This window comes from Parus major, chromosome 4, assembly GCF_001522545.3.
Source record: "Parus major isolate Abel chromosome 4, Parus_major1.1, whole genome shotgun sequence".
NCBI classification, from domain to species: domain Eukaryota; kingdom Metazoa; phylum Chordata; class Aves; order Passeriformes; family Paridae; genus Parus; species Parus major.
In genome coordinates, this window is record NC_031771.1 from 5,032,615 (window position 1) to 5,044,463 (window position 11,849).

Here is an 11,849-nt window from a genome sequence, read left to right on the forward strand (position 1 = left end):
TGTTTGTTTCATTTTAAATAATAGATCGCTTGAATCTTCACTGATCCAGACAACAGAGAGCCATGCAAAAAGGTCATGCAGCCACACTATTATTCCATGTGATTTATTTATATAATGAATGGATTTTATTTTCCATCTGTCAACAAGAAGTATCCAGGGCAGGTATTTCCTAAGAGCCAGGGAATTTGGCTATATAAGACCAAAATTTGATTGCCTTTGTGGCTTTGTATATAAATTGCTCACATTCTTGCTATATTTGTTTCTAATAGAATGCAATATCGTATTTCTTCAGTACGACTGCTTCAATTACCTAAACGTTTAGGGCATTATTAAGAAGACAAAAACTGTATTCCATTACAATAATAGCTGGTGACAGCACTTGCTCTCAGATTAAGAAAAAAAAAAAAAGAATTACTGTAGTTCTGCAAACAAGTAAGGGTCTTCAAAATTCATTACTGCTCTTCTGAAGGTAAAAGGACACATCACAAAAAGGTGCCAACATTCAAACTTTAAAAGCTCTTACTTTCCAACACATGGATTAACCACAGTGAGAAGTGTCAAACCTACACATTGAAATGCATCTGGAAACAATATTATCTCACACTAACGGTTTCCCAGAGAGGCCATGGATGTCCCATCCCTGGGAATGTTCAACGCCAGATGGGATGGGGCCCTGAGCAACCTGATCTAATGAGTGGCATCCCTGTCCCTGGCAGGAGGGCTGGAGCTGGATGGTCTTTAAGGTGCTTTCCAACCCAAACCATTCTGTGACACTGTAATAATCACCCAGTTCTACAGAGGCTTTGTGCTTTAGCTACCCAAGCACAAGTTACAGGAGCCCACCACGTAGATCCTATAAAGGCTTACACCAAATCTTGAGTTGGAATGAGAAGCAATCCAGGTCCTATTATAAAAACTATACACTACACTATCTAACTTTTCATCAATTTTTCTGTACTTGCTTGATCATTAAATTATATAAGAATAATTTATATTTGCTTCAGTGATACACAGTCATCTCGGTTATGCTTTCAGTCTCTGCCAATCCACAAAGGGATGCCAAACACAAAGCAGAGCTTTAACACATAAGGAAACTATCGATAAAGGAATACGATAAATCCCTTAAAAACATTCTGTATTTTCTACTGCCTCTTTCACCTCATAAAGGAATAATGCTGCATTGAATATACAGATGTGAGCATGAAAAGTCATGAAAAAGTGCAAAAACACGGTACTTAGCGTGGACTAGACTGGTGCCATGAACCAATCCTTTTCTGGTTGCATGAATAGGGAGTTTCCTAAATGAACTGATGGCAGTGGATCCCAAACCTAGCACTTAAAAGCAACACCTCAAATGTATACACATATCCCTGTTATGTATCTGAAACCAAAGAATTATCTTCTTGATAATCAGCACAAAAGGTGTCACTGAATGAATTCAGTGCAATGCTTTTAACATAAGATGAAGCACGCTACGCTCCCTGTCACCACACAGGGTGAGGTTCCACCTCAAAGCCAGTCAGGACAATTTGAATGATGCCACATTAACAAGCACCAGGAGGGTGCAGAAACAGAAGAGTTCAGGAGCAGAACTGGTCAATGTGTAAGCTCCCCCCCACACCAAACCCTACACAGGCGTAAATAACACCTAAGCTGTGGCAGTGCCCACCAACAGGCACCACTCCATCTGCCAGCCTTTTATGCTGCAATGAAATGACCCCCACGTTTTCAAAATACATCCAAATTTGTCACTTATGCTACTTCTAAATCCTCACAAGTGTATTGCAAATGCCACACCATGCACACCTGGCAAGAGAAGAAGAACAAAACTTGACTGCAAGTAAGCAGATGGCTACTTTTGGTGAAGGCAGTAAGCTCACTGCCTGCTTTCTGGAAACCATTTTCTGAACATTTCTAAATGGAAAAATCTATGTTTATCAAACAATCATGTAGAGAAAAGTACTGGTTTTTGCACTGCTTCTTTTTTGATTAGCTGAAAATATGATCTTTATTGCTGTAGCATAAAACAGCTAGCTGCAATACTTCTGCATCCTGAGTTCAGACCATCATAGAGCTCACTGCAGAGTAGAAACTCACATTTTAACATTGCTGGAGAAAGCATTAAAATAACTCCAGCAAAAGAAACCTGAGGCAGCAACTCCTGATTTGCTTACTCAGTAAGAAGTCTGGGACAGAGACACCATTTGCCATTTTCCTTCAGCCAAAACATACAGCAAGTTTTCCATGCTAATGAAGCTCCTTCTGGTGCATGACATTACCTGACCCTGCCAGGGACAGAAGGGTACAGGAAGGTCACTCCTAGACTCCTGCAAACATTCTGTGGAGCTTTCAGGAGCGGGGTTGAACTTCCATTTCTCTGGAATGATACCCAAATCTCCCTAAGCAAACTGTGTGTGATCTACAGTAAGTTCAGACAGGAACAGGAATGCCTCAGCCCAGCAAGACGCATTCTCCAACATCTTAAATATATCCCATAACTGAGGATGGGAAATTAACTCTCTTGGCTACTTTCAGGAGCACATCCTTCTCATCACCAAAACCAAAAGATCATTAACGGGACTGCTCCAAAAGTCACTAAAATTAATGCAAAGTCATATATTTAACATGGAAAAATATGACTAAAACAGATTTTAACAGAGTTGATTATGACAACATTAATAACCACTCTGGACACCTGCCTATCCCATTGGAGAATAATTTACCAAATTGGCATTTGAAATTCTGGGACATAAGACTTGTATATAAAATAGAGCACCAATTTCTGATTTGTGTAAAAGCCCAGATCATTTAAGAAATGAGAAAAACAAAAGCATAGAAAAATAAACAAAGATTCACCCCAAAACATTTAAATGCAAACGGTTTTCTATGTAAACAGTATTTGAGGAACAATGACTGGGAAGGTAGACTTCATACAGAAAAAAATAAAGACTATATTGTTCAGAACTAGATCAATAATATTATATTCACCTTGACAGCAAACACAGAATTCATCTAATTAAGATTCCTTTTACCATGAATCTATGGACATAATTTGACTCAATGTCTTGTGTGTAAGAGCCTTCCTATGCCAGAAGAACATTTTATAGGCAAGATATCAAGGAAAGAAGAAAAATAAAAAATAAGAAGAAAGCCACCAAAACACACCAAGCTTTATGTGATTGACTTCTTATACCTTGATCCTAAACACCACAGCTCTGATCTGAAGCTGGCGGCAGCCAAGAGCAGATTCTCTGTTGCCTTCACTAGTTTTCAGGCAGGCTTATTTAACTGAAAACAACTGTCACAGCAAAAGTGTTGAGAGTTAAGCAGCAGAAATGTAAGTTCATTTCATTTTCTTATATAAATAAACACAAACATTGGCTTCCATTGAAAGACTGATTTCTAATCTCTTTGGTTTTAATGTAACAATGAAGAAAACATGATCCTGGCAGATAGACAGAAACCCAACCTGAAATATGTAACATTCAGCATTACATGGCGTATTATGTTCCATCCAACCCTGACCAACATTTCTTCATGGTATGTCAGAGTGTTTGAAGAAGGACAAAATCTTTCCAGCCCTCCCTGTTTCAACATTTGCCAAAGTCATCACCAGAAGTAGATGCCTGCCACAATCCAACAGGAGTGAAATGAATTCCCCTTTCTTGGTTAAGGATAATGAAGAAAAGGAACTGAACATACGTACATGAAAGATATCTTCCCCTCACAAAGGCACATCTGAGCCTCCACAGCAAAAATGTCTGTGAACTTTTAATACCTGAAGATGATTTCCTGCTTGCTTTGAAGCACTTGCTTCTCCAGCAAATGCACACAGCTCTAAGCTGCTATGCCAAGTTTACTAACACACACAAAGAAGTATTTAATCAAGGTGTTATTGGATTGTTAAGAGTAAGAACAAAACTGTCAATTCATCACCAGCAACGAGCTGTGTCCTTCACCAGTACACTCAGAGAGCTGGGGGACAACTGAAGATGTGTCTTTTTAACAGAAAGAAAGAGAAAGCACACAGCCACTTGTACGTTTCTTGGCTTTTTATTATCACTCTTAACTAAATGGTTACCACAGGTTTGTTGGAGATTTTTATTTTTTTTTCCTTTCACACCACTCAAAAATAAAACATTTCAGCCTGTAGCTCTTTACAAAGATAACAGCAAGATCATGGATGCTTCCCACCCGCTGGAATCTTCCACTTCCCCAGAATCTGTTGAAGGAACAAGTATAAACCTTTGATGTCTTCGCAACTATGCATGTTACAGGCAGAGTAATGGCATTTAATTTAAAGAGAAACTCTAACATCTTCAGAATTTAACTGAACAAAATCATTGAGCTCAATAAATTTTTTGGGTGTCACGTTTTCCCTGAGACCAAAAGAAAACGTAATGCGTGTGATTCTGTCTCAACGTGATGCCTAAAAGATGCCAACTCACAATGCTGGTCTTGGAGAAAAGAGAATGGCTTGATGAAAACAGACCACATCACAGAGCACCACTCTGCACAACTAGAAATGCATGTGGCAAACTTCCTCACAGAAAAATATCCCATAAAATTGAAGCCTGGATCCCAGGCATCAAGTGTCAAGGAAAGAAAACAAGCTGCACTAATGCCCGTTTTTTTCCTTGACTTACAAAAAGCCTCAACTGCTTGAGCCTTCTTTCTGAAGGTGTTCTCTCTGGAAACTTCTTTTTTTGACTGCCATCAGACTGTGAAGTCAGGCTTTAGTGTGCCTCCCTCCATTAGCCTTCAAATTAATTATTTTTTATATCTTTGGTACAGCTGGCTACACAGAGACTTGGCCAGTTTCTGTGCATGCCTCCCACAGGCTCTGGAATAACCATCTACTTGTGCTGTTCAAGTCTTAACTTTCTGCATTCCTGGTCTCAATTTTCAACTTCAGACTACTCCCAGCATGATTCAAGTTATATTATAAAAGCTCACGTTCAGATCAACTTCAGTAAACATGAACAACCTGGGTTAAAATTTTCAGGAAGTCATAAAATTTGGTATGCAGGAATCTTTTCAAGGCTCTCAAAACTAGGTTACCACAAGATATTATGAAATGATTTTAAAACAGCTCATAAAAACTTCATTTTCTGATTTGCTGTCAATGGGGTCACATTAGTGTCACTAACAAATACATGTATTTGCCTTTTCTTTTCTGTTGTGCAGAAACAGATAAATCTCATTTAAGCGTGAGCAATGAGGAACCTGGAAAATCATAAAGCTTTCCAACAAACCTAAAGGCCTTCTCATTGCTGTAATCCACCCACTGCCTCTTCTGAAAACCTTGCTCTAGCACAAGCATTTTACTGATTTCAAACAACCTGCAGAAACATCAGGAAGAGCCAAGTGAGCCAGGGCACAATGAACATGTACTGTAGTCTGCAAACATGTGTAATAAAAAGCACATTGTATTGCTCTGTCTTCAGCTGGGAACAAAGAAGATGAAATTGGTTGCTCTGAGTACATAACCCAAAAGGGAAAGGGGAACAAACTGTCCACACCTCTTCTCTGGGAAAGGGCATCTGGGGCACAGCCCTAGATTGAAACAGACAAAGGAAAGGCAGAAGACAGGGCTACACAGGGTGGAGTTAGCACTCACCTAGGAATATTTCACCACTCCCGATACTTAATACTGAGTTTGGGTAAAAAGAGACAGCTTTTAACATTCTCTCAGTCATCATTCTAGTGCGTGGAATCTATCTGCAGCTCTGCTAAGGCTGCATCACTACTGCGCTCTCTTCATAAGCTGCTCAGTGAGGTTAATGCCAGAGATTTTTCAAACAAACATGTATTTTGTGATAAGTGCACTGATAGCACTTTAAGCCAGATGTCAGATATAAGCTTTTTTTGTACAGTGCAGTAACAGTCCTCCTTCCACCTCTAACCACAGAAGGGTAAAAAAGTAAGAAATTAGTCCTCAGTGTAAAAGAGGACTAAATGTGCATTCAGTAGAAACTGCTTGGCTGAGATAAAAAAAGAAAAGAAGAAAAAAGAAATTCTGCTCAAAGAGCTACAGCAGTAAATAAAGATTACAAAGACAGAACAGAGGCAGCAGAAAGAAGGCATTTTTAACAAGTTGGAAACGTTGCCATTGCCAGTATTTTTCAGTCAGTGTCGTCTCCTCAGCTGGTAAACTCAGATTTCACTTCAGGCACACACAAGTACAACAGGAGCTAGGATGGGTTATGTACCTAATTACAAGAACTAGTGTATAAACTGCTGTTCCTGCCTAACGCGTATAAAAAATAAAAAGCTGCCCACAGCACCAGGCTTCTGTTTTGGTGAGGACCTCACACCGACTCATTGCATTAAAAACTGCTAAGATTTTAAAGGTTCACTTATGTAGTTTGCCAAATCCCAGCACAAGTGCCACACCAGGAAATGTTTCATATGACAGCAGAAGGAAGCCATAAGCTGGTACCTGTTCATTTGGCATAAATCAGTATCTCTGTAACTTACAAACTGCTTCCCAATTAAAATTACTTTAATTTTTCTAATTATTTTCATATGTTTTAATGATTTCCCACAGTGTTGTTATATTTGTATTTGGCTTGACTTGCTGTTTTTTCACATTTCATTGATTAGAAACCATCATTTGCTTTTTCTTTAGTTTTAAAGAAGTCAATCCTCCACTACCCAGGCAGCGTCATTTAAAATTACTAAATCTCACTACAGGATCTTTATGAAACAAAATAGAAAGGATTTGTTAAAGTAAATCTTAATTCTGAGAACGCTTTTTGTGAGGTGTGATGATGTCACTTTACTCACTTCCCACATGAGCCTGCAGTCTGTGTCCTCATCCAGCTCCTGCGGCATTCGCTTCTCCCCTGCAAAGGGGCCAAACTTTTCACCCTAAGGAATAATGATAAAAGCAAAAGAATCAGTGGCGGGGGGGAAGAAGAAAAATGCAAGTGGATCACCAAACCCCAGCAGAGGAGTAACATTTAGCTTCAAACAGAAAATGAGAGTTTTGCTTTATTGTCCTATATGCCAAGAAGGTGCACATCCTTCAAGGGTTCAACTTGAAGCTCATTCCCATTCTTCTCATACTTGAAGAATCTCATAAAACCATGCCTTCCCTTTGCGTGCTTATTTCTCCTCTGGGAAGCAGGATTTTTCTTTATCTTAAATAAGGCTGAAATTTACAAGTCAAATTTCTTAAACTTCTCATAAAATTTTCAGGAAGCACCTTGCAACAGGCATCCAACTAAAACAAAGAACTTGGCAAGCACCAAGTTTATATTAGATTCATTTGCGAGATTACTTGCAGCGCTACTTTTTGAAGTGCCACAAATCAAAAGACTGAAAAACTGAGGGCTTGATCATACAGAGAGATTTGTTTAAAAATATAAGGGAGCATGCACGTGCTTATGAATTAATTTGAGCCTTCATAAACAAAATTAAAATATTCTACCACCTGCTAGTCAAAACACCCGCTGTGAAAGCATCCATTGATATGTTCTTCCAAAAAAATTTGGCATCTGGGGTTTTTTCCTTCACAGACGTCACAGGAGCAGCAGGGCAAAATAATTAAATGGGACTTCCTTCATCCACAGGCCCCACTTCCCCCCACACACACTGCCTTGTCCCTGTTTGCAGGGGCAGGCCCTAAAATCTGGAATGTAGGATGCTGTGTTCCTTCAAGCAGCATTCAGGTCCAAAAGCATTTATATTTTCAGGCATTAGAGATTTAAAGTGTATATTGAAAAGTGACTTTGGTGTTTCTGTTAAGAACAACAGTATTTTGGTTAAAAAAATGTATTGATCTTGTACACATATCCCTTCCTCCAGGCACATTCCATATTCCCAGCAATAGGCTGCTACATGCTTTCCTTCTTGCTTAGTTTTCACAGATTGCCTACAGGTAAAGAGAAAAAAGTGGAATGGAAAACATCCAGGACTGTTCCTCCTGGAAAGAGAAAATCAATTAAAAAAAAACAAAAAACAAACTTGTATTTAAAATTAAGCCTGAAGTGGTAATAAGCAAAGGAAAATTGGAATTGCAGATTGAGGCAACAGAACTGAGGCACAAATTTTTAAATGTGCACAAAGAATATTTCACTACAAGGAACAGCAAGGAAGAAACACAAGAACAGCAGAAGTCAGCAACTGGAGTCCAGAGCAACGACAGAGCCAGACAGGGAGAGTGACAGTAAAAAGTGACACTCTGGGGCTTCATATCCTTACTTCTCATTGATTTCCACACCACCCTTCATCGTTTTGCTGATAAATAATGTCAGAGTTCCTCCCCTGACAGTTTTTCAAATCCTGGGATTTAATGCTCAGGCTGAAACTTCTTCCTTCTCTTTCCCCATCAGCAAAGAAGGTGGAAACAGATAAAATACAGCTGTATGTGTACAGCACCTAGAGTGTTAATTTTCTACCCATCGCTGAAGCCCTCAGGAACAGCTCAGAACAAGAAACACCTCACACCATTCCCATCTCAGTACTCCAAACCAGGAAATCTCAAATGCAATATTCAAGACCTTCTGAACACCTCTGAACAGAGTAAACATAACGTAAACTGCAGATGATGCAGATTTCTGAGCACTTTTTGTGGCTTCTCAAATTTGTGGGGGGGAACCAAAACCTGATGTCTTGGTCCATGGGGATAAGTGCAATTATTTGTTTAGCTTTTCAGACCATTCTCTTCAGCTGACGCACACACACACGTTTACACTTTATTTCTGGTTAATAAACATGCTGTTATATGCCAACATACATTAATCAAAAACTACTCATACAAGACTTCGACTTCCCCTCTGATCAATAAAAGCGAGGCAGCCAACACAGTCTGAAGGCAGAGAAATTATTCAGTATATAGAAGCACATTTTTCCAATGCTGAAAAAAGCTATTTTCAACAGTTGCTTCTAAAAAAGCAGCAGTGACTAATCTTCCAGTTGCAGCAAAACACTGAGAAATGCGATGGCTCTCTGATGATTACACCGAGAGCCTCATGATGCAGGCGCTCTGCAGCCTGAGGCCGGCTCATGGAAAACAGAAGGTACACGGGAATCACAGCTTTGTTAAGGTAACAAAATGAAAAGTTTCCACCTTTTATGTTCCACAACCAAAATCCTGAAAGCCCCGCATGCCTGAAGGTGCACAAGCAGATGGCAGGCAGCAGCAGCTCAGAATGTATTACCAAAACTTTGCTAACAGCAGAATCTTTAGAGGCCTGCACAGCACTTGGAGAGCTGGTATTGCAATTTCTGATCATAAGATCATCCTGCTTTTTTATTTTCCTTTCAGTTCAGACAACTGCAACTGTGTGACAACAGAGAGAAAACAGTGCAGTATTTCCTACTCAGCAACTTAGATCTTGCTTCACAATAAAGTGTCACGTTCAACACCTCCTCCTAATCCCAAAACTCCATGGAATTAATTTAACAGCTACAAGCTACTCTTTATCACAGCCACGAAGCATGGTACTTCTCCCTCATTACCAGACAGGGGAACAAGTTAAGAGCGCTTCAGGTGTGAATTTTCTTTCCATGGAAAAGAGTAACACGGAGTCTGGCTGTGTCCGATGTACCACCTGTGTCATTTACACACCCACCTTTCTCCCAACAGAGAACACTGTCACCAGAAGCTCCTAATATGAATAGATATGAACAGATCCTACTACAACTGCCTCTGCCTTTACCTTCTGAAGTCCACACAAAGTACACCCCGCACTTGCAACACTTTTTCTAGGTGCTTGCACAGCTCTGACCTCACACACTTTGCCTGTATGAAGTTTGTAAGGTAAGGAATCATTCAGGCAGGAAAACACTCTGTTTGTCCCAGCATGCAGCTCCAGTGGTTCAATTGTCAAGTGTAAAGGACGGAAGCTCAGATTCCCCCCAGCTCAGAATTGGGGATGATGATTCCCGGGAATTTCACCTCAGAGCTCACTCTATTTCAGAGTCTGGGGATTAACAAATGCTAATAGTGTACAATCTTCCCTGCTGTGTGAACCCAAAAAAGTTTTCATATCAAACTTCAGAACATCAGTGGAGAAGTTTTAAAGAATTAAAGCAAACGATATAAAATTGTTCCCCTTTCCAGCCCCACTTTTAACACTCAGGGACACCTTAAAAATGTGAGACCTCCACCCCATGGTGTCGAAGTCTTGTTGATGAAACCACTGAAAAATTAGGAAAAAAATCAGAGCCAAAAGGAGGACAAAGATGCAAAGCGAAACATACAAAACACAGAAAAGTGTACACTAATGATGGGTTCATAGTTTTGGTATGCCTTTATGTGTCCTAACAAGCCACCTGGACAGTCTCAGCTGGAATTTCATGTGATCAAGAGACTTTCAATTATGAGGTGTGAAGAGGCATCACCTGGTTGGGGTAGGAGACTCGGTTCAGCTGAATGACATCGTTCAGGGGCCCGGCTTTATTATGCCGAAAAAAGGAATTAAACCACGGTCCCGCCGAGGCCGGAGAGCCGTGAGGGGGGTGACAGGAGCCTGCCAACTCCGCGCGGCCGCCGCTCCCCTCAGGGAGGCGGTCCCGCCCGGGGGAGCTCTGCCCTCACAACTGTGCCAGACGCACAAACTGAGGGGTTTTTAAAAAATATTAAAAAATAATAAATAAAGTTTAAAAAATCACAAAACGGGGGAGGGAATAAAATTCCCTCAGAGCAAACCCTCCGCTGGCCCCCCCGCGCCCCTTCCCGGCTGAGGCGGCAGCGCCCCGGGACGCTCCTTGTAGCGGGAGGGGGCAGCGGGCGGGCGGCGCCTCCCGTGAGCAGAGGGAGCCCGGGCGGGCACGGCTCGGCTGAGGCGAACTTGGAGCGGGGCAGAGGGGCGGGAGAGCCGCCCAGCTCCCCGGTGATACGTGGCAGCCGCTCCCCGCCGGGCCGGGCCAGGCCGTTCCCCCGCCATCACCCACCTTCTTCACTCTGCGGGCCGTGTAGAGCCCCATCCCGTCCTGCACCCGGGACGACTTCAGGGCGAACCTATCCGGCACGTACATGCCCAGCATTTTTGCACCGAACTCGGGGCCCCCGCCGCCTGCTACCGGGGAGAAGGAAGAGGCTTACGGGGGACTTCCATCCCCACCGGGAGCGGCGAGCGGCAGTCCGGGGGAGGGGGGCAGGAAGAGAGGGGCTGGATGCGGGGGCTCTGCCCGGCTCCTGAGGGGAGGGGCCAGCGCGCGCCACGGGGCGGGGCGGCCGCAGGGGGCGCGCGCGCCCGGCGGGGCAGTGGCGGGAGCGCCGCCATGGCCGGCCTGAGGGGGCGGCGGCGGCGTGAGGGGGTTCATCTTCTTCCCCCCCGTTTTTTTTTTTTTGTGTGCTCCAGCAAGGCGTGAAGGCAGCTTCGCTTCGAAACCGAGTAACCCTTCGATTTCGGGGGTTGGTTTTGAGGGGAGGCGGGTCTGAAGGCAGAAGTTGAGCGTCCTTACGAACGGCCGAAAGTGACGCTTTTTGTGTAAAAAAATAAACATTCCGTGTGTTCTTACAACGTACCCAGCACAGGCATGCTATTCTGATTAAAACTACACAAAATGTAGTAGAACGGGGAAGAAAAGCCGGACTTCAACAGGTTACTAGCATCACGTCAGTACTCTTTCACTACAGTATGCATTATAAATACACATTATATATACGTGCAATATACACTGACCACCTTCTAGAAAGCTCAATAGCTTCCCTGGGGGTTTTTGGGGTTTTCGTTGTGCTCTAAACTGAAGTGATGGCGTAGCTAGAAAAGGGATTTGGTTGTATCCGATTATGGAATTTAAAATAAGTATGAAGGGATGTGAGCCAAGCAGAAGGAAAAGGAAGAAGGAGGAAAAAACTATTTATAGACCTATTTTAAAATTGTGCTGATAAT

At 42.1% G+C, this 11,849-nt stretch overlaps 1 protein-coding gene across 4 annotated transcripts in view; it reads right to left on the reverse strand.

Moving 5' to 3' along the window:
* The window catches only part of PRDM5 (PR/SET domain 5), an 85,837-nt gene extending 74,703 nt beyond the window's left edge, over window positions 1-11,134 (reverse strand). For all 4 annotated transcript variants that reach the window (XR_004497024.1, XR_004497025.1, XM_015624799.3 and 1 more), the window contains exons 1-2: window positions 10,906-11,134; window positions 6,790-6,873 (exon numbers count right to left, since the gene is read on the reverse strand). Coding sequence is in view for 2 of the 4 variants with exons in the window: in XM_015624799.3 (XP_015480285.1) it covers window positions 6,790-6,873; window positions 10,906-10,998 (177 nt within the window). In the remaining 2 variants the exon portion in view is untranslated. The remainder of the gene's footprint in view (window positions 1-6,789; window positions 6,874-10,905) is intronic.
* Between the last annotated feature and the right edge of the window lie 715 nt (window positions 11,135-11,849).